At 42.4% G+C, this 24,897-nt stretch overlaps 1 protein-coding gene across 1 annotated transcript in view; it reads left to right on the top strand.

The window, feature by feature from the left end:
- Positions 1 to 24,897, top strand: part of SLC6A15 (solute carrier family 6 member 15) — a 90,207-nt gene that overhangs the window by 23,704 nt on the left and 41,606 nt on the right. The window contains exons 2-5 of the mRNA XM_040408545.1: positions 7,129 to 7,591; positions 11,070 to 11,227; positions 23,342 to 23,468; positions 24,164 to 24,345. Of these exons, the coding sequence (XP_040264479.1) occupies positions 7,303 to 7,591; positions 11,070 to 11,227; positions 23,342 to 23,468; positions 24,164 to 24,345 (756 nt within the window). The 5' untranslated portion in view covers positions 7,129 to 7,302. The remainder of the gene's footprint in view (positions 1 to 7,128; positions 7,592 to 11,069; positions 11,228 to 23,341; positions 23,469 to 24,163; positions 24,346 to 24,897) is intronic.

The raw sequence follows: 24,897 nt of genomic DNA, 5'->3' as shown, positions 1-24,897 counted from the left end.
TGTATTAATATTGTCTGCATGATAAATGCTATTTGATGAAGTTAGACAATCCGTTTAAGGTTCTTAAATGTATGTAGTAATGAGCCTTGCAGTGCTGGGGTCCTGGGATTAAATCCAACTAAACACAACATTTGCATGAAGTTTCTCTGGGTTTGGGTAGGCTTCGACCTGGTACTCTGATTTCCTCCCACACTTATGATAGGTAGGGGTGGGATTCAAATTTTTAACAACAGGTTCCCTACTCAACGACAGACACGTGGCATCACGACGCACTTTTACATATACATACACCATATACAGTATATGCAACACACATACACATAAATACACCGTATATACACCACACACACATACCACCCAACTAAGGAGCTAAACTATCAGTGGCACGCAAAGCAATGGAAGCAAACATCTGCTGCTGCCCTGCTGCCGCCAGAGCACCGGATTGGGACTCAGCCGGTAACATTGTTCTCCGATCCAGTCGTAATTTTAACAACCAGATCTGAAGAACTGGAGGGAACTGGCTGAATCCCATGCCTGATGATAGGTTGATTAGCATCCTGTGAGTTTGGAACTAGTATTTGTATATATAATCATGCGTTTGCGATAGGAAAATGAGATTGTGAGTCCGTATTGGAGATAGGGACTGGCTTTAATGTTAATGATATCTGCTGTATTGTTGACATGTGCATGAGCCGTTAAAGATGTGTTGAAGCCTAAAGTACACAGTGGTCTTCAAACTACAGTTGTTTCACGCCTTTGAACTCCATTATGTCGGAGAAGGGTGTACTATGCAGCATACTACACTTTCATAGTGAATAATGAACTCCCACTCAACTTACAATATTTCTCATGAAAATACATGACATTACTCAAGATTTTAACAAGTTCACACGTCTGTGTGTAGAGGTGGAAGAGTTGGAATCAGGCCTGGGGAAACTTTTCCTTAATGAATACACATGAATGGTACATATTCATTATGTGCAATAAGGCACTAGTGCTATAAGCAAGGCATTGAGAAAACTATGTTGTTGAGTGTACCTGCTCCATTGATGATGCTCTCATGCATTTCTATGGCTACTATTACAAACTACCGTATAGGAAATAATTAAGACATTTTTGTTTTAATCCTGCAAGGATTGCTGTCACATGATGGAAACTCCACCGCTATTAGTTTTTTTGGCAGACTTCTCAGCTAGTTATATTGATAGCTTTGAAGTTTCTTTCAGTATGTCATGTGAATAAGATATTTATGATTATTCAGAATACTTTGTCTTCCCAAATTACATTTTCTTAAATCACTTTTGAAGCAGAAAATAAAAGATTTGTTCTCGTCAAGAGAAAAGTTGTATTAAAAAATATTAGGTTAATTTTCCGTAAAAATCTGAACTCCTGAATGTGGATCATGAATGGAAATATCTGTGAGAAAGATGTAAAGAAATAATGAATAGTGCTGATCGAGCACCAAAGTGCTCGGATGCTCTGGTGCTCAAGCAAAACACTCTGGGATGCTCGGGTGCTCTACAGAGCACCAGAGCACAATGGAAGTCAATGGGAGAACCCAAGCATTAAACCAGGCACCCCCTGCTCTGAAGAGGGGAGGGTGTCTGGTTCAAAGGAAAATGTCAGAAATTGATGGAAACACCACTGAAATGGTTCGGGAACATCATGGGGAGGATGTCTGGATGCATCTTGGACTCCCAGGTTGCTGCTAGGAACGATGTTGTCCGAGTAGTACGCCACTTTTACAGACTGACAATAATACGCACAAAACTGACAATAAAATTGATTTTAGAGGAAAAAATGTTAGGAAACATTCTTTTCTGTATATTTACATGTATATAAAGTGCAAGTGCTGCCAAAAAATGCAAGGAAGAGGCACTCCGATACAACCTGTATATCAAATAAAGGAGGGCCTCATTCACATTGTGGTACAATTGTTCAGGTAGTGGGACTCCTACACTCATAAAGCCTATGCACTAAGTGAAAGGGCTGTCAAAAATTACAAGGAACCGGCACTCCAATACACCCTTTATTACACATAAAGGAGGGCATCATACACCCTTGAAAAATTATGATTGATGGCCTGCTGGTGACCCTCAAAAACATTAGGAGCAAGGGCCTGCTGGTGACCCCCTAAAACATTAGGGGTGAGTGCCTGTTGCTGATCTGACCATCTAAAAGATTAGGGGTGAGGGTCTGCTGCTGAGCTGACCCTCTAAAACATTAGCGGTGAGGGCCTGCTGCTGATCTGACCATCTAAAACATTAGGGGTGAGGATCTGCTGCTGAGCTGACCATCTAAAACATTAGGGGCAAGGGCCTGCTGCTGATCTGACCATCTAAAACATTATGTGCGAGGGCCTGCTGGTGACCCTCTAAAACAGGGCTGGCCAACCTGGAGGGATACACAAAATGGAAAAGGATTTAGGAAAACTAGAGGAATGGTAAAAACTCTGGCAACTAAAACGTTATGTTGATAAGTGCAAGATAATGCACCTGGGGCGTAAAAACCCAAGAGCAGAATATAAAATCAGTTATACAGTCCTAACCTCAGTATCTGAGGAAAGGGATTTAGGAGTCATTATTTCAGAAGACTTAAAGGTAGGCAGACAATGTCATAGAGCAGCAGGAAATGCTAGCAGAATGCTTGGGTGTATAGGGAGAGGCATTACCAGTAGAAAGAGGGAGGTGCTCATGCCGCTCTACAGAGCACTAGTGAGACCTCATTTGGAGTATTGTGTCAGTACTGGAGACCATATCTCCAGAAGGATATTGATATTTTGGAGAGAGTTCAGAGAAGAGCTACTAAACTGGTACATGGATTGCAGGATAAAACTTACCAGGAAAGATTAAAGGACCTTAACATGTATAGCTTGGAAGAAAGACCAGACAGAAGGGATATGATAGAAACTTTTAAATACATAAAGGGAATCAACAAGGTAAAAGAGGAGAGAATATTTAAAAGAAGAAAAACTGCTACAAGAGGACATAGTTTTAAATTACAGGGGCAAAAGTTTAAGTAAGATCAGGAAGTATTACTTTACTGAGAGGGTAGTGGATGCATGGAATAGCCTTCTTGCAGAAGTGGTAGCTGCAAATACAGTGAAGGCGTTTAAGCATGCATGGGATAGGCATAAGGCCACCCTTCATATAAGATAGGGCCGGGGGCTATCCATAGTACTCAGTATATTGGGCAGACTAGATGGGCCAAATGGTTCTTATCTGCCGACACATTCTATGTTTCTATGTTTCCGTGTTTCTATAATGCCAGTGATACATGGTCGCTGGCATCTCTCACCCTGCCTGCTGCGATCTGTTCCCGTCAGATTCGTCTAAACTTTTTCCTCCTGCACTTGTTTGTGTGCTCCCTTAGGATGAACATGTGCTCTCCCCATCTTTTAAAGGGTTAGCACACAGGGTCTATGACTGCATTGCCTAGGGTATACATGTTACCTTGTCTATGAGCAATAAGACTCCTAGCTTGTCTATTTTCTGCATAGTTGAGCTGCTATCCTTTGTTCTGTCCCCCTGTTCCGGGCCGCTGCCCAATAACCATATTGACACTGTACCACCTGACCTATTGTTTGTTTTACCATATTGTTCAAACTCTGCCTGCCTTAACCTCAGCTTGCCCTCTCACTATGCTTCTGTCTGTTGCCCTTGTGCCTTGTACTGGTGTCTTGTGATCTGCCTATGTCCACAGCCTCTGAATGGAGACTACTCCTAAAGCTAGTGGCCTACTGGTCCCCGCAGAAAGGTTCAGATCCACATACATGGATGAAAGGGGGAACACTAGGACAGGGGGCCACCTTGACAATGTCCTCAGGAGTAACCCTAAGTCAAATCTGTTTAGTGGCACAGTGGGTCCACACCTGGTGTGCTACACCCCTATAAATAAACCCTTATAGATACTTCTTCATGTTGTTTGTTTGGGTTCCAATTTGGATCCATAATGCATTTCAAAAAAGTGTAAAATTTTAACTTCTGCTATCCAGTCTTCCACCTGGAGTATGAGTCATGCTCTAAATGGGGGGAGGCAAGTAACAATTCGTCTTCGCTTCATGTAGGGGTGATGCAGTTGTGAATTCACACCAAAATTGGTAAGGGGACATTTCACATAGAACTCTAGTTACACCACTGCATTTTCCTATTTAATTACAGGAATAGAAAAAGAAAACAACAATGATGCTAAATCGAATACACGATGAACACTAATGACGCCTCACAGACTCCTTTGGCTATAATTAACTCTATTGTGTTTTCCTCATGGTGGCCTTCATTTTACGCTTTGCTATGTTTTTCACCATTTTGTTAGAATCTGTGATGGAGGCTCCTAATAGAATGCCTGACACAGATGTGAACCTAGCCTAAAGTTGACTGTGATCTGAGAATGTTGAGTGTGGTAACCTTTTTTCATGCTGTGGGAAGAATTCTGCATATTCCAGCACTAGCAATGTTCTTCAGTGAAGGTGGTACATTGAATAAAGCCATTATGCCTCACATAATGAGTTGTGAACGTAAAATAATCCCTCCTAACTAATATTACAGTGATTTTAATCCCATTCTTGGCTTTTTCCCAGTAGTTAATACATATTCTGTACAGTACATTTCCTTTGAAAGTGAAACAGTGAAGCGGGTGTTAAAATAACCAGATTACCTTCATAAGGTAAAGCCTTATACTGCATTATTGTTTCCAAGAAATAAACCATATGCAATCTATTCACTTTATAGTAACACAGTAACATAGTTTGTAAGGCTGAAAAAAAGAAATCTGTCCATCAAGTTCAGCCTATTATCCTACAAAGTTGATCCAGAGGAAGGCAAAAAAAACAAGGAGGTAGAAGCAATTGCTTCCCAACTACAAGCAGGCAATCATAATATCTCCTTGGATCAACAACCCTAGAATTCTAGTAACTATAACCTGTAATATTATTACACTCCAGAAATACATCCAGGCCCCTCTTGAACTATTTTAGTGAATTCACCATCACCACCTCCTCAGGCAGAGAGTTCCACAGTCTCACTGCTCTTACCATAAAGAATCCTCTTTTATGTTGGTGTAAAAACCTACATCCTGTAGATGTAGAGAATGTCCCCTTGTCACAGTCCTGGGAATAAATAGATCTCCGTACTGCCCCCTGATGTATTTATACATAGTTATTAGATCTCTCATCAAATATCTTTTTTCTATACTGAAAAACCCTAATTTTGTCTTGTCACATGGATCTATGCCCCTTTTGATGCAACCCATAATCTTATGGGCCTTGGCAGCAGCTTCCTGACTGGTTGCTACAGTTACATTTTCTGTCAACTAAAATTCCTTTTCTACTTCAATGTTACTCAATGTTTTACGATTTAGTATGTACTGTTGATTAGTATTTTCCCTTCCCAGGTGCATAACCTTAGATTTATCAGTGTTAAACCTCATCTGCCACTTCTCTGCCCAAGTCTCCAATCTATCCAGATCCCTCTGTAGTAGTATACTGTCCTCTTCCGTGTTAATTACTTTATACAGTTTTGTGTCATCTACAAAAATTGATATTTTACTATGCAAGCCTTCTACAAGATCATTAATAAATATATTGAAGAAAATAGGGCCCAATACTGACCCCGGTGGTACCACGCTTGTGACGATGACCCAATCTAAGTGTGTACCGTTAATAACCACCCTGTTTTCTATTACTGAGCCAGTTACTTACCCACATACAGACAGTTTCTCCCAGTCCGAGCATTCTCATTTTATATACTAACCTTTTATGTGGTACAGTATCAAATGCTTTGGAGAAGCCAAGAAATACAATGTCTATTGACTCACCATGGTCCAGTCTAGAACTTACCCCCTCATAGAAACTGAATAGATTAGTTTGACATGACAGATCCCTCATGAAGCCATGCTGATACAGGTTATACATGTATTTTTATTGAGATACTCCAAGATAGCATCTCTTAGAAAACCTTCAAACAGTTTACCCACAACAGATATTAAACTTACCGGCCTATAGTTTCTGGGCTCAGATTTTGACCTCTTTTTGAATATTGGCACCACATTTGCTAAATGCCAATCTTGTGGACCAGACCCTGTAATTATAGAGTCTATAAAGGGGTTGTCAAGGTTCTTTTTATAGATGACCTATCCTCAGGATAGGTCATTAATATCAGATCAGCAGGAGTCTGACACCCGACACCCCTGCCAATCTGCTGGTTGAAGAGAAGGCTGCGCTTGTGCAAGTGCTGCCTTCCCTTCAATGTTTATATGCTCGGAGAGAAGGTGTCATTACAAAAAGCTGTCCTATTCACTTCTAAGGGATGGCTCCTTTCTATTCAAGTGTGATAGCATGTTGTGATAGCAAGCAGGTACCCAATGAAGTGAAGGAAGCTCTGGCTCGGCACACACCTTCTCTTCAACCAGCTGATCGGCGGGGTGCCGGGTGTCCTGAGGATAGGTCATCAAAAAAAATTACTTGGACAACCCCTTTAAATATAAGAAATAATGTTCTGTCTATTACAGTACCTAATTATATCAGGGTAGCCATCTGAATCAGGTGATTTGTCTATTTTAATCTCTTTAAGACACCCCTGCAATTCATCCTTGGTGAGACGGACCATGTTTAATGGCGAGTTTGTTTTAACACTATGCATTTCATCTGACATTTAATTTTCATCAGTGCTTATTGCTCTTTGCAACTCTTCACTCATCACTCTTTCAGGGACCAACACTTTCAGGTTTAACCTCTTTACCATTTATATAATTTAACAACATTTTATGTTTTTTTGCAGCCCCGTATATGGAACCATTTAATGGGACAGCAAAAAAGACGGAAATGACTCTGTGTGCATTTTGTGTCCATATGTCCGCATGGCTTTTCTGAAAAAAGATGTCCTATTGTTGTCTGCATTATGGACAAGGATAGGACTGTTCTATTAGGGGTAGGCCCTTCTGTTCCGCAAAATGCAAAATACACACAGCCGGTATCCGTGTTTCGCGGTTCCGCAATTTGTGGACAAAAAACGCCCAACGATCATGTACATGAGCCCTTGAGTGTTAGTTTTACTCTCTTTGGTAACTAATTCCTCTGTCTCCAGCTTGGCTACCTATATCTTTTACATATTCATTTTTTTTCCCTTATAGATAACAACCACTATGGATCTTTGAGGAAGGTTGCCGGTGATACCTCAAATATACACGAACACTAAAAAGTATTTAATCAGAATCCACTTTTTTTGTCAAGAGTCAATACTTGGGGAGTTGGGGACATTTAATTTTATATCTCGAGCCAATACAGAAACTGTATAATATCTTCAGATGCCTAAGAACAGTAAGGTAGCTAAAAGAGAGCTGGATGATGATGTTGTGGATTCTGTTAAGGATCTGCTGTCCAATGAAGACTCATGTGAAGAAAGCTTTAAGAAGAGTGAGCTGATGGTCCAGGATGAGTTGGACAAAGACAGAGATATTGAGGATGGATCTGATATTGATGACGAAAGACCAGCCTGGAACAGCAAAGTACAGTATATCCTTGCACAAGTTGGCTTTTCCGTTGGCTTAGGAAATGTGTGGAGATTCCCATATTTATGCCAGAAAAATGGAGGAGGTGAGAAATAAATCAGCTTTTTTCAGTTGTAGGGAGTTTATGAGAAGTTTTGACCATGAAAACTGCTTACAGGGCTAGGTAGGGACTGGAGAAAGCAGTATAAACATATAGTACCTTTTGTGGAGCTTTATTATCCGGAGTAGTGTGAATATAGAAGAGAGCAAAGAGCATTTCACAGTGAAGCTCCACTTCCTTGACATTTGCATTAGCAGAATCTGACAGAATAGAAGTTCATATTGACAGTACTCCTGATAATATAGTCTCTAAAAGGTATGTACTATAGCACCATCGGCAGACATGGTCAAAACAGACTCTTTTTAAATTAACAAGTAATGGCTCTATATTGTTTATATTGGTCATGGATGGAGAAAAGAACAGAATGAAACATGCACAGGATAGTAACAAAATCCTGCTTTATCAAATCATTTTTGTGTCACACATGACAGTGACAGGCATTATACAGTAAAAACAAATCTGTTTTTGGATTAAGTGCATCTGTTACTGTGATTCCTCTACTTTATTCAATGGTACATCATGCTTGTTATATCAGGCTCTGTTCAAACTATTTGTTAGGAGGTCTATTTCCATTTGTCTAAAAAAAAAAATGGGAAGCTAGCTCTAACCTAAAAGGCAAAAAAACTGTCCTCTGGCAAATAAATATAATGAAGAACTAATCTCCCCAAGAAAACTGTTCCTTCTTTTCACACTAAGACCAAAAACATATCACTGAAAGCACAAATATAAATTTTAAAGGGAACCTGTCACCAGTTTTCTGGTGTCCTAACTAAGGGCAACATAAATAAGTAACTGATTCTCTTAGCAAAATGCTGGGTCACTTTCTTTAATTGACCCAGTAAATCTGCCAACATCTTGTATTGAAAAGCTCCAGCTGATAATGATAAGTCATGAATATTCATGAGCTCCTGGCTCTCCCCGCCTACCTTCTGCTGAGTGACAGTTTTTTTCCATATGAATCAGCAGCAGGTGGGCCGGGGAGTGGCTATAGCTGTTAATTAAATAAACGCTGGACTCAATGACATCACACTGGACTCAAATCAGCTCATTAGCATGTGGCATCTTTGTGTGTATATTATGAGATAACCATCTGTCACACCAGTAAGTGAATACATCTAAGGCACTTTTAAGTAGTTAATGATTGTATATAATTAGTTAGATTATAATCAAATATCCACATGACAGGTTCCCTTTAACTTTTAATGAATATCAAATTAAAAAGGAAAAAACAAATAGTCTCAAATCATTATTTCTACATATAGGGCCCAAAGTTATTACTAAGAAGAAAAAACAAAATTAATGTTGTCAGGAGGTAAGTAAATAAATAATATTGGCAAAGTAAGCGGGAATAAGGAAATTACTTTCCCTAATACTTACCCTAAAGATACCCCTGCACACGGAGCCTGATGGCGGATGCATTACACACTTGAACCTATCACTGAACACCCTAGTATAGCTTGCATTGATGAAATAAACAAGGTGCAGTTACCCATAGATAAATGGAGCTGAAGCTACGGTTGGGTTCATCAGGGACCAATATACAAACAATAATTATGGTACCGACTCAGACAGCAGTTGTAGTATAGACTCAAATAAGGGGTTCAAAACTGTAGTGTCAGCTCCATTTATCTAGGGGCAACTGCACCTTGTTTATTTCATCTGTTCAATGCAGGGAGTATTAAAGGGTTCAGGTATAGGTTTGAGCGTAGAGTGCGTCCACCATCAGGGTGTTACTCCGCGTGCAGGGGCATCTTTAGGGTAAGTATTTGTGAAAGTAATTTTTTTATTCCCCCCTCCTTTGCCCAATATTATTTATTTCCCTACCTCCTGACACAATTTTTCTTTTAAATCTCCCCCTAAACCATGTGCCTCTCTAGCGTAGACATAGTGGTTTATTTAATTTTGATCCATAAAAAAGTCTGAAACTTGGTGTGACTTTTGAGTGGATTTACTAATAATTAAACAGTGAATATTTAGACTAGACAATCTAAAACTATTAAATTTACCAAGTGGTTGATGCTAGATGATAAATCTGGTGCACATTTAAGCTATCTAGTCTAAAATTACACCTATTAGTTGGCTTACTTTACGTCACAATTGTGTACCAATTTTTAAAGCATTTTTTGCTGCACATTGTTGCACCTCAAGCCTTGCCTCTTTCCCACTAAGTCATGCCTTCTATGTATGAGTCAGAAAAAGTGAAACACTTAATAAATGGTGCTCAGCATGTACTGTAGCCCACTATGCTGCCAAAATGTGCCAAAATGTAGGTGCAATATAATTAGTAATTGGGGGTCACTGTTTACATAGAGAGCTATAGTACTTTGCTTGTCTTTGGGTCTCCTTATGCCTTTGAATGCATACATTCTTCACATACAAAAATTGTCTAAAAGAATATTTCCTTGATACAGTGCCATACAATTGCTTCCTACAGAGCCACAAAGTGTGCCTGCAGCTATGTAACATGGAACCGTAGGGACTCATGTACAGCAGAACAGGTTTTGTATGTATGAAGTGTAATAATCATACTGTATTTCTCTCATAGCATAAGGCTGAGAAATCAGCCTTCTCAGACTGCAAGGTGTATGGCACCCCTGTCAATCAGCTGTGAACAGTGTCCACTTCAAAGTGCACATCCATGCCATCTCCTTTGTAGTGGCGGTTCAATGTAATTATAATTTTCTCTCCCACTCACATGAATGGGACGAGCAGTTGTAATTACACTGCACCGTTGTTACAAAGGAGACGTTACGAGCATCACGACTTCTTAAAATATTTGATTAGTGGGGGTGACAGGACTCGAACCCATGCCGATCTAATATTGGTGACAAATCCTGAGGATAGTTCATCAATAATACGACACTGCACAACCTGTTCAATGCTAAGTTACTATATATACACACATTGGCCCTGATTTATCATTCCTTCACTCCAGAATTCTGGCTTCAAAAAGTTGCAAAACAGGGCTTTTATGACTTTTTGCACTTGCTTGCCACCAATGGGTGTGGTTAGTAATGTTAATGAGTTTCACTTAAGATTTATCTTTTTTTTTTTTTTAAAAGTCGCAAAAAAGGTTGCAATCTTACTCCAGTAGGAAGGAGGAGTAGAAAAGCTTAATTAGCCTTTCTAGATAAAAATGTTAGGTCTAAGGATAAGACACATTTATCAAACAATCTGTGACAATAGATAAATGTGGCATAAATGTAGCCGATGCATACTCAAGCAAAACTGACTTCAAATATTACCCTCATGATAAATTCCCCCCATTGACTCTAAAAGGTTGACCTTGGTTTAGGAATAATATTGCCAGTTTTTTTTTATATTTTTTATTTTTTTTACTCATTTTGTGTTTATAAAAATCTTTGCTCAAATTTATGTTTTCTCCATGATAATGGAGTAGAGCATAGGTTTGATTTTGTCTACATTTGTATGATCCCCAAATTTGTTTTTATATTCCTTCTAGGTGCATATCTGGTGCCATATTTAATATTATTAATAGTTATTGGAATTCCAGTCTTTTTTCTGGAGCTTTCTGTGGGGCAGAGAATACGAAGAGGAAGCATTGGAGTTTGGAATTACATTAGCCCAAAAATGGGTGGAATTGGATTTTCAAGCTGTATTGTAAGTATTCTTGTGTGTTTTAGCAAATTTAAATCCCCCCACAGTTAACACGAGTATGAAATAATGGGATCTAGTCAACAGGAGAGTGGCTAGGAGAGACTAAAGGGACATTTTCTTCAGGTGCTGGGGGAAAACAAGTCATTCTGCCGTGGCTAAGATATTTAGGTACAAGGCTGGAGCAACAAACAAAATTATTGCCCAGGGTGCGGAAAAACCTAGCAATAACTCTGCATCCAGTAATAATTGCTAACAAGAAACTGCATGCCAAAAATGTTTTCTCCAATTTCTAGTATGTTAGTAGATTATGGTGAAGGTCAGGAAGTTAATACTCTGAACAAAAGGGTCCAGCGCTCAGTAAGAAGCCAGATCAAAGGTGATCAGCTTCGATTCATGCATCTGAAAAGGTTGTGTCTCAATAAAGCAATAGCAATAGTGCATTCCTGAGTCAGAACCAAAGGGCCCCAGCAGTTGTCTGAGTCCTTTGCTCACAGCCTGGGTAGCAAGGTCACTTAAGCATTAGTCCATCTCTGGTTACTCTACTGTTCTCTATTTGGAAGTGAGGTTCTTTTGGCCAATATACCAGGGTTTGCTCCATTGAACAGTTCTGCAGCCCTCCTTCAGAGCATACTAATAATGTCCTCCTGAAGGTCACAGTTGGGGAGATGAGCGAATTTCAAAAAAATTTGATTAGGCCAGTTCACAGAATTTTCCGAAAAGTTTAGATTTGATCTGAATTTATTTGTGGCAAATCGCGTTAAAAAACAGCTATTTTCTGGCTGCTGAGAGCCTGTATAGTGGTGTAGAACACTGTGCCTTGCAGTAACACGCATAAGGAGTCTGCTGTGGTAGTGAAACAATACTGTGAGTCAGTATGACAGGCTTCGCTCTTAGAATCACTGCACATTTCACTTATTTGGGCAGTTATGGGGCCAAAACTGAACAAATAACTCAAGTGTGAACTCAGCCTTACAGGTCAATGTTAGCGTCAAGATAAAGCGCACTCCTTATTCACCGTCATCAGCTGATTCCACATATATGTCTACAGAACCTGTTCTATTAAACGCTTATACAAGTAGAGAGCGTCAGCAGTAAGTTTGGGTTAACGTCACAGATTATTTTGCACTTCCTCTGATCCGTCAGAACAATAACCCCCAAAAAACGGATCCTACCTGTTGAGCATCCACCTTCACTCAGTCAGCATTTGGTCAGTAATCCATCAGTATTGCTAAAGCCCAAAAAAACAGGAGTGGATCCAAAACAGAGATGACACGTGGATGGAATATTTGCATGTCTTCTGTGTTTTGTACCCACTCCTGGTTTTGGCTACCAAATCATAAGCCAATTCCGATGGGACCATACAGGCCTTACAGCTGCTACATAGACAGGATCCATTTTGTGTCTCATTTTTCCTTCCTTCTGACAGATCAGAAGAAGGGTCAAATAAATGATGATGTCGAACCAGGCCAAAAAGGCTAAATACTGGCCCAGTTATGAAGTGGGGAGGGTGGGAACAGCATGAGAAGTACACAGAGTGCACCAATTACATAGTGGTGAGGTGGCAGCAGCATGAGGAGGCCACAGAGTGGTCCAGTGACATAGTGTTGAGGTAGCAGCAGCAGCATGAGGAGACCACAGAGTGGCCCAGTGACATAGTGTTGAGGTAGCAGCAGCATGAGGAGACCACAGAGTAGTGATTTTGCAGCAGCATGAGGAGACCACAGAATGGTGATTTGGCAGCAGCATGAGGAGACCACAGAGTGGTGAACAGGCAGCAGCATGAGGAGACCACATAATGGCACAATGACATAGTGTGGAGGTGGCAGTAGCAGCAGCATGGGGATACCACAGAGTGGTCCAAAGACACAGTTGTGAGTTGGCAGCAGCATGAGGAGGCCACAGAGTGGCAAGGTGACATAGTGTGGAGTTGGCAGCAGCAACTTGAGGTGACCACAGAGTGGCAAGGTGACATAGTGTGGAGGTGACAGCAGCAGCAGCATGAGGAGGCCACAGAGTGGCACAATGACATAGTGTGGAGGTGGTAACAGCAGCATGAGGAGACCTGAGTGGTGAGGTGGCAGCAGCATCAGGGGACCACAGAGTGACCCGTTGACAGAGTGGGGAGGTGGGTGGCAATAATACTACTGACAATGGTAGGAGTAAGAAGGAGCACTTGGCATTAGATGTGTGGCATCAGGCGGGTGACAGCATCAGAATAGCAGCAGAGGCAGGTAGCCAGAAGAAACCGGTCTCTTTTGTCAAGATTTGGGTGAGGCAGCATGGATGATCTAATCTGATGCATCAGGCATTGGTGGGTTGAAATCCTGGTTGATCCATGCCTGATTCATCTTGACAAAAGTCAGTCTCTCCCCATTTTGGGTGGACAGGCGAGTTCTCCTTGCGGTATCTATGGCCCCCGCCACAGTAAATACCCGCTCTGATGCCACACTACTGGCCAGGCAGGAAAGCTTTTCCAGGGCAAACTCGACCAGTTGCGGCCAAAAATCCAGTTTGGCTGCCCAGTAGTCCAGCGGATCTTCAATGTGGGGTGGCAGGGTGCTGTCCAAGTATGCCACCACCTGCTGGTTCAGGTTCTGATCCAGGTCTACCTGCTGCTGCTGGTGAGTAGTTTCTTCACTGGGCGGGTGAAATAAGCTGCTCATCAGCGACTCTAGACTCAAGCTAGACCACCACATCGGAGCCACAGTTCTCCCAGGCCACTTTATTGTGACGCTGCATTTGTTGGCAACAATGAAACCCTGCCCATGCTTCACCTTCTGCCCACAAATTCGGCAAATGGCCATGTTCACCTCCTCTGTTGGCCTAACAAAAAATTACCACACCGCCGAATATAGCATCTTCCCCCCAACATTCTGTGCTGACTGCCTGCTAACGCTGCCTCCGTGAGTCCCTGCACCACTACTTTCCGGGCCGGTAGGCTCCTGCGAAGCGAGTGATCTACCCCGGGCATGTTTGTCTCCCGACCTACTACTGCTGCCACCCTGCTGACTCACTGCCACACTGCCACCCTGTCTCTCGTGCAAGCTGCCACCCGCTTTTCCTGATGATGATGATGATGAAGCCTCTTCTTCACCCGGCTCCCAAGTGCGATCAGCTACATCATCATCATCATCATCATTCACTACTGTCTGCACGTCACTGATGTCCCCCTTAAACGGTCTCAGGGCCAGGAGCCTGACCGCCGCTCCCAACATCTGCTCCTATGTGACTCTCATCATCACTACTTGCCTGCCTACCGGAGGAAGCGGCGGATGTCTCCTCTAGATCTTGGCTGGGCAGTAGCTGCTGACTGAGCTGGTACTGCCTTTTTGGCAAAGAAATGATGGCTTGAAACGCTCCACCTCGGATCGGCACAAGCCATCATTTCTCTGAAAGGTGCAGAGTCCACCACTTGGAAAGGGAGGGACTGCAGTACCAGCAACTTGACCAGGAGCACATTCAGCTTCTGTGCCTTAGGATGACCACACATGTATTGCTGTATCTTGGCAATCGCTTCGGTGATCGACTGCTGACAAAATGAGTGATGAAGAGTAGGGGGACGAGGAGCAGGAGCATCAAGACCGGTAGATGATGGGAAGGACAGACAGCTACCTTCGGCTGCGGTGGTGGAGCCTTAAATGCCTGAAATCGGGTGAGTGCCACTGGGTGATGCAGCGGTTGCTGCGACAGGCTGGACCACCAGATCAGAGCCATTGTTCTCCGAGGCCACTTTATGGTGACGCTGCATATGTTGACGCAGGGCCACTGTGGCAACATTGGCACTGTGGCTATGCTTCCCCTTCTGCCCACAGATTTGGCAAATGGCCATGTTCACCTCCTCTAGCAGCTTAACAAAAAGCTGCCACACTGCTGAGTAGGTGATTTTACCCCAAACAATCCACACTGACTGACTGCTATGGCCGCTGCCTCCATGAACCCCTGCACCACTACTTCCTGGGCAGGTAGGCTTCTGCGAAGCGGGTGGTCTACCCCAAGCACGTTTGGCTCCCGACCTCCCACTGCTGCCACCCTGCTGACTCCCGGCCACGCTACTGTCTTGCTGGCTCCGCCGCTGTCTCATACGCAAGCTGCCACCCTCTTCTCCCAATGATGATGAAGCCCCTTCGTCACCTGGCTCCCAATTGTGATCGGCTACGTCATCATCGAGTACTGTCTGCACGTCACTGATGTCCTCCTCAATGGTCTCTGACCTAGGCGCCTGACCGTTCGCAACACCAGCTTCCACGCCACTTTCCTCATAACTACTTGCCTGTCTACCGGAGGAATCGGTTGAGGTCTCCTCCACATCTTGGCTGGCCAGTAGCTGCTGACTTTTCTCTAGTAGCTCGTCCTCGCTGTATAGTGGAGCTGAGCCCACAGCATATAATACTTGTCTGGCTAAGGGAACAGAAAAGGACAGAGGCAGGTTGAGGACAGATGAGGGCACAGGGCCTGTTCCTGGGCCACGCCAGCTAAGGGTTGTGTCTGACGAACCCACCGACTGTTGGTTTGGGGTGTCTGATGTCAATTGGGACAAAGTGGATAACCGAGTCAACCATTCAAGCACCGCTGAGTTGCTGGTCAAAAAACAACCACTAGATGACACCGGGAGCTCTGCTGCTGCGACCTGTGCCTGTGCCAGAAACATTTAGGACTCTGCCCCTCTCCTGTGCAGGGCCTGTCACTTCTCTGTCTGACATACTGTTAGATCAAATAAATAAATAAAAGGGAAATGAATACACTCCAAAAAGGCTGCTTTACCGCACAATGGCTACCAAGCCTTTTTTTCCACTAATACACCACACAAAAGGCTTTAGAACATATAACTGCACTGCTGAACGGCAAATAAGCCCTTTTTTACCCACTAATACACCCCAAAAAAGGCTTTAAAGCATATAACTGCACCGCTGAACGGCAAATAAGACTTTTTTCCCACTAATACACCCCAAAAAAGTCTGTAATTTTGTCACTTCACCGCACAATGGCTAACAAGCCTTTTTTTCCACTAATACACCACAAAAAAGGCTTTAGAACATATAACTGCACCGCTGAACATTTCTTAAGACTTTTTTCCATTAATACACCCCAAAAAGGGCTGTAATTTTGTCACTTCACCGCACAACGGATAGTAAGCCATTTTTTTCCACTAATACACCCCAAAAAGGCTTTAGAACATATAACTGCACCGCCGAATGGCAAATAATACTTTTTTTCCACTAATACACCCCAAAAAGGCTTTAGAACATATAACTGCACCGCTGAACAGCAAATAATACTTTTTTCCCACTAATACACTCCAAAAAAGGCTATAAGCTTGTCACTTCACCACACAATGGCAAATAAGATCCCTTTTTCCCACTAATACAACACAAAAAAAGCTTTAAAACATATAACTGCACCGCTGAATGGCTAATAAGCCCTTTTTGCACTAATACACCCCAAAAAGAGGCTTTAGAACATATAACTGCACCACACAAGGGCTAATAAGTCGTACAAATATTTTCTAGTAATACACCCTGTTAATGGCTGTATCACAAAGCACTTGCACAAGCAATGTTTGCTGGAATTACAGAGGTATCATCTATTGCAAAGCTAAAATCAGCAGTATAATGGCAATTTGAATCCCCAGTCAGTGCAGCAAGGTGTAATAGGATTGCTCCTATTACCCAGGCTGTACACTCCCCTATTGGACCCTGCTCTTTTATAGTGTGGAATAATTCCTCCCTATCCTTTCTTTCTTCTATTCAGCCCAAAAAAAGTTTAAAAGTCTTTTCTACCACTGTCCCTAGCGCCTGCTGACGTCTCTCCCTGCACTAAGTACACTGGAAAATGGCTGAATCCAAGAAGGCTGAGGCTATTTATAGGGCTGTGACATCACAGGGGCTGGCTGCTTATTGGCTGCATGCATGGCATTGTGGCTGATCCTTTATTCCCAGAGTTCTTTGTTCTATGTCCTAAAACGTTCAGCAGCTATTTTAGGCAAAAATGTGATTCGTTACCACGAAGTGTGAGGAAATTCAGTGCAAACTGAATTTTTCCTGAAATTCAGATTGAATTCCACTTCATCAACTTCGATTCCCTTATCTCTAGTCACAATGCTTCTTCATTAGGATCACGATACCAATGTCTTTACAACAATTCCTTTAAAAAAATGTTTACAAAAAACTCTTTGGATGATTAAACACATCCTTACTCAGCTATGAGTAATGGTGTCAACATCTTTTTATGAACATATCTTCACTAAAGAAAGATATCCTGAATGAAGACGTAGAACTGTGAGGTACTTGCACTTGTGCCCTATAGCTTCCCCTAGAGTTAAGTACTGCATTATGACTACTGGTACATAAGAAAGCAGACAAACACTACATGCAGCAGCATAATGTACAAGCATAAAAGCATTCTATGTATGCATGTTTAGGGTAAATTGTGCACAATTTGTCAGTTTTCGTAAAGCTCTTTCTTAAGGTAGTGTGGAGATTCGCTCTGGTAGTTAGGACTAGCGGATGCAGTATAGAGGTTTATTCACACATTGGTGTATAACAAAATGCAGATAAGGTGTATCACAAAACGCAGGGGGCCTGGTGTTTATTCACACACAAGGAAAGTCATTAAACAATAAAAGTCACCTTTTCTCCTGGGTGTTAATTCACACCCTGTTAGCAGTTCAGCCTCATCAAGTCCATAGGTGGCCTGTTCGCCTTTAGAGGGGCTAAGTCCTCCAGCCCGGCTCAAACCTCAAATACCAGCACAGCCCTCAATTCACAGCACACAGACCCCTGAGCTCCACTGTCAGAGGGAGGTAAATCCACACACCTGGCAGTGCTGGCTGATTTTTATGCCTGGCAATACCTGACCTGGAACATGGGGAGTAGTCACCCACCCAGCACTTTGACTACTCCCAGTAAGAGCCGTCTCAGATCAGCTATAAAAGTCATGCTAAATCTTTAGGTGTCAATTAGCAATAGCTGCTGCCAACACATAAAATACTGGCTCTTACTTCACTGAGGCCAGGAACCTCGGTGACACATACCTTCCATCCACGATGATTCCAGGTACCTTGTTACAGTAGTCAGTAGAGATGAGTGAATCGATTCCCATGAAGTGGAATTTGATCCGAATTTCAGTATAAATTCGATTTGCCTAGAAGCCTAATTTCCTCGTGCTTCGTGTCAGCTAATTGATTTAACCTGAAATAGTATAAAAAAAACTAAAAATCTATACTTGCCTCCTCCATTTGCTCATGACGGGCCGCCAGCCTCCATCTTGCTTGAAGATCTCAGCCGAAATCCCTTGCTGTGCGAGATTGCATAGTCGGCATGATGACATAATCTCGCGCCGCACAGGATTTCGGATGAGATCTTCAAGCAAGGTGGCAGTGGCTGGCCCGTCGTGAGCAAATGAAGGCGGTAAGTTTGCAAAAAAAAAAAATTATTGTTAATTTTACACTCAGATGCCACAATCATGTATGAATGCCGCATCTGAGGGGTACAATGACGGGGTCGGCGCTATCGCAGCTCCCTGTCATTGCACCCTCTACTTGTGGTACAATTGTTCAGGTAGTGGGACTCCTACACTCCTAAAGCCTATGCACTAAGTGAAAGGGCTGCCAAAAATTACAAGGAACCGACACTCCAATACACCCTTTGTTACACATAAAGGAGGGCATCATACACAGCCTTGAAAAATTATGATTGATGGCCTGCTGGTGACCCTCAAAAACATTTGGAGCAAGGGCCTGCTGATCTGACCATCTAAAACATTATGAGCAAGGGTCTGCTGCAGCTTTGGTGACACTAGATAACCTGGGGCTGATCGCACGTCCCCGTGACGGCGACGATCCAATGCTCTATCAACTTTCGATGTTATTTTCAGTCCAAACCATGTAGACCATGGGTAACGGGGGAATCATGGTTTGATTCCGGAGATGGAGCCTGAGAAACAACTTCAGCTACCACATCCAAGCAAGGCAGCATGCGCTCAAATTACCTATTAGGTATAATTAGTTGAGGGGACACCGTCTACGGAAAAAGTGCACTGGATGTCACTGATATTTTAGGGATGCGCACACTTTAAACATGAGATGTGGCGCGGATAATTTAACTGTCCTCAGCGGACACCGCCTACGGAAACAGTGCACTGGATGTCATAGATATTTTAGGGTTGCGCACACTTTAAAAAGGAGATGTAGCGCAGATAATAACTGTCCGCAATGGACACCATCAACGGAAAAAGTGCACTGGATGTCACTGATATTTTAGGGATACGCACAATTTACACAGGAGATGTGGCGTGAATAATTTAACTGTCAGCAGCAGCCTATTACACTGTATTTTGCGCAGGATGCGCTAAAAATATATATTGCTGCTGTCACACACAATAGTCCTTAAAAGGACTTTTGGGTCTTTGAAAAGTTTTTTACGAAAAAATCTTCCTATTACACTCCCTACACTGTCTGTCCCTTCCTATGCACAGCTCTCCCTAATACTGAGCAATTTAGCGCAGGTTGCACTACAAATATATCTTGCTGCTGTCACACACATTTAATAGTCCTTACAAGGACTTTTGGGTCTATAAAACATTTTTGTAGAAAAATGTTATTCATTTACACTCCCTACACTCTCTGTCCCTTCTTATGCTCAGCTCTCCCTGACTTAGAATGAACCAAACACACGTCATCGGGTGCTATGTATATAGCAACCGATAACTTGTTACAGCCAGCCAATCACTGTAATGCCAGTAGCCAACATGGCTACTGGCATTACAGTGAGGGAAGTACTTACCTGCACGTTTCTTGGCTTCTTAGCAGCCGTGAAACGTTCAGGGAGGAGACTCGAGCATTGAGCTCGAGCACATGCGGTACTCGGCCGAGTACCGCCATCTGCCGAGCATAGCGATGCTCGAGCCGAACTGGTATTCGGCCGAGCCTGCTCGCTCAACACTAGAAGCGAACTTTTCTGTGAAATTCGGCGAATCAGCCGAATCGAACTTTTAAGAAAATTGCTCATCTCTAGAAGTCAGGAGATTTTACTACTTCTCCCTCCTCCAGCTTCTGATCTTTTATTTATTCTACTTACAGCATTTCTGCTTAGCACCTTCCCAGCTTCATAATCTGAATTTACACGATCTGCCGATATGGAGCCAGTAGAAAGAATATTATGTAGCTTTGTAGTAACCAGGGTCATAGCTATAGGGGGTGCAGAGGTAGTAGTCGCTAACGGGCCCAGGAGCCTGAGGGGGCCCAAAGACCCTTGTGGTGCATAAGAAGACACCAGTATTATAAAAAGTGCATGCTGGTCAAGTCATATCTCTAGCTGGAGGGAAGGGCTTAGGTCAAGAATTTGGCATGGTGAAGTGCCCCTGGCCACAAAGCACTGAGGGAAGGGGGGCCCAAGCTGAACACTAGCACCAGGGCCCATGAGCCTTTAGCTACGCCCCTAGTAGTAACTGTGTTTAAAAAGACATGGATTGCACATATGTTTTAATAAAAATGCACAGGTCCACTTACCATATTACTGTGGACTTTTTTGAGTGGGTCCCTACACTAATCTGGCACAGCACCACATGGTGACCACCGCTCCAACAGCAAATCAACACCCCTGCTGTCAGACTAAGCCCCCTTGGCTCTGGGCCGCACAAGACCAAAACCACAGTACTAGAGCAACAACCAATACCGTACAGCACTGTACCATGTGAGCAGATGCCATAAGCTAACCTTTCCATTTGGTCTCTGAAACCAGTCTGAGACCAAGTGGGTATTAACCTGTTCGCAGTATCTTATTAATTAAAAAAAAAAATTGATTTATCAAATTAACTTTGCTTAAAGAGTTTTTCAAGACTATGATATTATTATAATTATAATTATTATTGTTATAATTATTATTATCATCAAGCACCTTCAATTTCATACTGTATATTACATACATAATATGAAACACAAGTGCAATGACATGAAACTACAGTATTGAAAGACTTGAACTGAGGGGGAGAGGACCCTTTCCGTGAGAGCTTACAATCTACAAGGGTGAGGGGAAAGACACAGTGGGTGAGGGTAAAAGCTGTTTATCTGGCTGTGTGATGGCAGGCTTTCCCGAAGAGGTGGGTTTTCAGGTGGTTTTGAAGGTTTTAATCTTGAGGGAGTGTGTGGTGTGCTAGGATAGTGAGTTCCAGAGTAGGGGAGATGCACATGACAAATCTTGTAGGTGATTGTGTGAGAAACAGACAAGAGGAGAACAAAAAAGGAGGTACTGCAAGAATGATATTGATAGCCACCCTGCCAATCAGCTGTTCGAAGAGGCAGCAGCACTCTGGTACAGCTTAGAGAAGGTACTGGCTCTCCTTATGGAGCCAACCCAAAAACAAAACCAATAACCCCAAAGAAAAGTGGGAGACACACATATAAAATATATGTAATTTATTAAGACATGATCAAATAGCAAATACTAAATGAGACATAAGGCACAAGTGTACAGGAGGGGGGGAGACCTCATATAAGGAGGTCAGATACAACCTCTCTCCCAAACACCCAGCTGGCAGGGAAAAAGAGGTCACAGCCCTAGGTATACATCAGCATGAAAATTGTGAGAACTGTAGGTTCACTCAAAATAACATGTACTGGTATGTATGTTGCATGCACAGAAAAAACATAAAAAATAATGAAAAAAATGTACAAATAGCACAAGGCAAACTAGTCCACCCAAAGACCTGGGATGGCCGCATAAAGTATGCACATAGCCATTGAACTGTAGAATACAGACAGAGGCAAGTATGCCAAGTGCAAGTGGTAATAGAAATATAAAAGGAAAAATAACAACTAACTGAGCAAAACAACAAAACATGTATTACCCATGATATGCTGGACCCAGAGCGTGTGACCAAAAGCTGCACCTCGACGTACGTTTCACCTGGAGAGGCTTCGTCAGGAGGTAAAGTAACAAACTGAGTTCGTCCTTAAATGGTGTGGTCCACAGCTGGCAGCTGATTAGCGCATCCGCCCAGTGTTGCAGGGATGACATCATAAAGACGCGCCACCCAGCTTACAGAGCAAGGCGAGGCACGCCCACCGTGTCACATGACCAGACCAGGAGGAGGGAGGGAGCCGCATCTAACATCACGCAGCCACACCTCCCCGCCCGGGTCCGATCACATGACACGCGGGCGCACGTCGGCCGACCCTGAAACAGCCAGGTATAGGAGCGTCACTACAATGCCAGCCAAACAGCGCACCAGAGCGATGCGCATATGCCAGGTGGAGACAATAGTTAGAGGACAGTGGAAGGATAACCACATCTGAAGGACAATATATGGGGGGCACAAAGATCAAAATGACCAATAGTCAGCTCAATCGTACAGCATATCAGGGTAATATATACAGACAGAGCAGCATAGTATAAAGCCCCCTGTAGCCTTCACCATTAGCGATATATACACAGCCCCATAAATATGCCCCTTTTATATTGCTGTAACACAGAAAAAACAACTGTACTGCATAATATTGTAACTTAATAAACTCCTTATGGAGACCAGCTGTGTATGGAGACGTTGTGGCAATGCTCCATTGGAAAATAATGTGCAAAGAGACAAAGAGAAGTCTTGCTAGTGTCACCTATTGGAAGTCAAAGAGGGTTATTTACGATCAGAAATACGCCTAATATAGGTGCCGCAAAGATTATTTGTGCCGCAATCTGTGACTTTTTTCACCTCACGCCAGGTCTAAAGAAAGTGGACATGGTGGGGAAGGGGACAGGCCAGGAGGTCCGTCTCATTCATCATTTTCTACGCCTGTTTTACTCATAGAAAATGGTCTAAATATAAGACAGCTAGGAATCTGTCTTACATTTAGACCAGCTTCGGATATGCTATCACAGGGGCTTTATTAAGACAGGCTTCTAAAATGCCTGTCTTAATAAGTGACCCCCCAAAGTCTTTTATGGAGTTTACTAAGCGGAAAGGCCCACAATTCATTGTAACTGCCCTTTCTGCTGTGGCATGAAGTACAGGCCACATGTTCTACCTATTTTTTTTAAAAACAATATTAGTCACAATTAGTCAGAAATATTTCCCCATATTAGTTTTGTTCTTTCCGTACATTTTTACTCATATACTTGTCTTATTTTACAGGTCTGCTTGTTCGTGGCTCTGTACTACAATGTCATCATAGGATGGAGCCTGTTTTATTTCTCACAGTCCTTCCAGCATCCTCTGCCTTGGGACCAATGCCCTTTGGTGAAAAATGCCTCATATACCTGTGAGATATTACCATATGCTCTATTTACTTGGATTAAATGCTTACATTAAAGAGTCAAACTAGTGCAAACTAGTAGGCAGATAGGAAATGTATGATCTATAGACAAAACGTCCATTGGTATTGTAACAGAATATATTGCAACATGTAATCATGTACATTACTATCATCACTGCAAAGTAAACTTTTTAAATGTTTAATTGTCCCAGGAATGAAATGGAACATTATTTTATTTTAGATCTATAGTTCTGTGTTGATAAGTTTAAAAATGTATAGAGACAGGAGTGCCATTTTACTGTTAAGCAGAGCTTTAGACCTTCTGCTTCTTTTGGTGGCAGTCATAGAGTTAAATGAGAAGATTCTAGTGGCCTGCAGGCACCACTAGGGGGAGCTAATGCAAGCCCTGTATACAGTTTCATTATTTAGTTCAAATAGCTGTATTAATCTGTGGCAATATACTCCCCTAGGCAGAATGTTATTATGGACGTGTAAAGGGAGAGCATTTGGAGCTCTTTATTAGAAAAAAGTAGATCTCCAATCCTTATTATAGATATAGAATCAAATAAATGGCTTTTTCTCTTGTAAATAGGCCTAAATGGTGTATGAGGTGAGATTCTTTTTAACACTTTCAAGCTTAGTGTGTGTTTCATATCTAGGAGGAATGGTAGCATTTATACTACAGTTTTGTCATGTTTCAGATATCGAACCTGAATGTGAGAAAAGTTCTGCAACTACATATTACTGGTACAGAGAAGCATTAAATATTACTAGCTCAATCTCAGAAGGTGGAGGACTCAACTGGAGGATGACTCTATGCTTACTAGCTGCATGGATTATGGTGTGCCTTGCCATGATCAAAGGCATTCAGTCTTCAGGCAAAGTGAGTATATCAGAGCCTTCCATATTGACAACAGGTTTATAGGTCCATAAAAGGGGCAGGGAAATAGTAATCCCATAGGATTATGACAGTTTATATTTCCAATATGTTATTTAGATAAAATATATGTGAGAGCAGGTCTAGTCATTGTAGGAAAGCCAGGTCCCAGTCAATTAGACCACTTTTACGTGGTCAGTATTTGGTCAGTATATTTCATAAAAATTTGTAAGCCAAAACCAGCAGTGGAACCTGCATGGAAAGAGACCTGTATAATGGAAAGATTTATGCATCTCTGTCTTTTAGTTCCTCTCCTGGTTTTGACAAATACTGATGAAAAGTACTGGCTCACAATCACTGATGGAAATCACGGATGAAATACTGACCAAACACTGAGGCCTTGTCCACATTTCCTTGTCAGTTTGCTGTCTGTGGAAAAAAAAGTGTCCGTGTTTCATCTGTGAAGATATCCGTGAAGGATCCACATTTGGTACTTATGTCCGTTTTTACCCTCCACTTGCCACCCATAATCCATAGACACTGCTCTGTGAAAAGTGG

Source organism: Bufo bufo, chromosome 1 (genome assembly GCF_905171765.1).
Source record: "Bufo bufo chromosome 1, aBufBuf1.1, whole genome shotgun sequence".
NCBI lineage: Eukaryota > Metazoa > Chordata > Amphibia > Anura > Bufonidae > Bufo > Bufo bufo.
The sequence above is the reverse complement of the archived record's forward strand: the minus strand, read 5'-3'. Positions and strand labels throughout refer to the sequence as shown.